At 43.7% G+C, this 2188-nt stretch overlaps 1 protein-coding gene across 1 annotated transcript in view; it reads left to right on the top strand.

Annotated features, from left to right (window-relative positions):
• The window catches only part of supt20 (SPT20 homolog, SAGA complex component), a 17788-nt gene that overhangs the window by 14204 nt on the left and 1396 nt on the right, over positions 1 to 2188 (top strand). Inside the window, 2 exon segments of the mRNA XM_010794193.1 lie at positions 323 to 436; positions 1467 to 1608. Coding sequence (XP_010792495.1) covers positions 323 to 436; positions 1467 to 1608 — 256 coding nt within the window.

Genomic DNA, 2188 nt, shown 5'->3' with positions numbered 1-2188 from the left:
GGGCCCTGTGTCTGTGTGTGTGTGTGTGTGTGTGTGTGTGTGCGTGCGCTAACGTCACAGCTCAATTTCCTCAATTCTTATTCCTGCACCTCACTGCATTAACATGTAGTGAACAACATTTATCAATTCCTTCTAGTTCTGATATTCTGATAGCTGTAATGGTTCAGTACCCCGTGTTGCTTGATTGCTTTGTTAATTCTCCCGTTTCCCTCTGCTCTTGTTCCTTTTTTTCCTTGTGTATTCCTTTCCCTCTGCATCCTCCTCTCCCTCTCTGTTACTCCCACACTTTTTGTTTGTTGGTGTTTGCATTCGAAATCTGCAGATCCCCACTGGTCCTCTCATCTTTAACTCTCTGCAGCAGCAGCAGCAGCAGCTGTCTCAGTTCTCCCCACAGCAGAGCCAGTCGGCCACCTCCAGCCCTCAGCAGCAGGNCACAGTTTGTGATATCCCCTTGTTACATTACATTACATGTCACTTGTTAGACGCTTTTATCCAAAGCAACTTACATACTCAATACTGTGGACAATCCCCACAGGAGCAATTTGGGGTGAAGTGTCTCAGGGACACAACGACGTGCTGACTGCAGTGGGGTTTGAACCTGTGACCCCCTGATCCGAACACCAACGCACTAACCCACTGCGCCACACGCCTCCCATTAACCCCTCCCTACCCCTTANTGCTGACTGCAGTGGGGTTTGAACCTGTGCACTAATCCACTGCGCCACACGCCTCCCATTAACCCCTCGCTACCCCTTATTAAACACAGTGAGAGGAACCTTAATAAGGGGTAGCGAGGGGTTAATGGGAGGCGTGTGGCGCAGTGGATTAGTGCACAGGTTCAAACCCCACTGCAGTCAGCATGTCGTTGTGTCCCTGAGACACTTCACCCCAAATTGCTCCTGTGGGGATTGTCCACAGTATTGAGTATGTAAGTTGCTTTGGATAAAAGCGTCTAACAAGTGACATGTAATGTAATGTAACAAGGGGATATCACAAACTGTGTTAGATTCAATTTGGAATGGAAACATTTCAGTTGTTTGTTTTAGAAAGATTTATAGTATCCGAAACGAGGTATCCAGTATCCATTTATTTTTAAAGTTGAGTAATTTATTTCACAGAGTTAAGCCAAAAGCTACTATTTATAAAGGGTGGGGCTCCAAGGTATGGTGAACACAACAATGACTATAGAAAGTATAGAACTGACAAATATGACTTCAGAACAAACATTTGAAATTGCTCGGAGGACCCAGCCAAAGCCCAGACTTAAGACATAATAGAAATCTGTGGAATACCTCAGGGAAGCTGTTGAGACGCTCTTTGTTTATAAATATCTGCAATAAGTTATGGTACAGAAGCCAGCAGTAACCACTGCCAAAACACATCATAATCAGTAACTACCGGTGATGCTGGACCTCTTGAGAACTTGCAAAATCCCTATATATATATATTTGGGATTTTAAACTTAGTCTCATTGCGTTCATCGTCTTTTACTTTTTGATTCTACCGTTCTGTTTCTGCAGGGTGACCAGTTAGATCTAACTTTAGGAAACCAGCAGACAGCCGTCATCAACCTGGGAGTCGGAGGCTTCATGTCTCCACAAGCAGCAGGTATGACCCAAATACACACAGATATGCATTAAATCACACTAAACATTTATCTTTGATCATTCCATTAACCTGTTTCAAAACAAATTCACACCATGCCACTAACTAGTACTAATAACATAAGATTCACTAATGTATTCAACATTGTAAATACTACACATAAGGACTCCTAGTCTTAACTTAACATGATCATATCACTGAAGTTAGTCATAGTTCCTTCTCAGTGGAGCATGTAACACCTGACAGGAGAGACTCAACCTCCCCTTCTTCTCTGCTACATTTTATTTTTCTCTTTTTTTTGTCCCCACCTTTATTTCTTTCCCTCCTGCACCGTCTTCCTGTCCTCCTTCTCCAACTCCCCTGCTCACCTTTTCAACTCAACCTTTTCATGCTATTTTCCCATAATGTCCTGCACACGGACCTTTACTTGTCACTGCTCTCTTTTTTCATCTTATTATTTTAATGTCTTCCCTTTCCTTGTGTGTGCGTGACCCTACGAACCCTTCCTCTCCCTCTTTGCCTTTATGTGCATTCTTCAAACTTCATTCCTACTCCATTCCTCCTCCTCCTCCTCCCCCCCCCC

This window comes from Notothenia coriiceps, unplaced genomic scaffold, assembly GCF_000735185.1.
Source record: "Notothenia coriiceps isolate Sejong01 unplaced genomic scaffold, NC01 NC01_scaffold00037244, whole genome shotgun sequence".
Classification (NCBI taxonomy): domain Eukaryota; kingdom Metazoa; phylum Chordata; class Actinopteri; order Perciformes; family Nototheniidae; genus Notothenia; species Notothenia coriiceps.
Note: the sequence above shows the minus strand (reverse complement) of the source record. Positions and strands in the feature narration are given on the sequence as shown.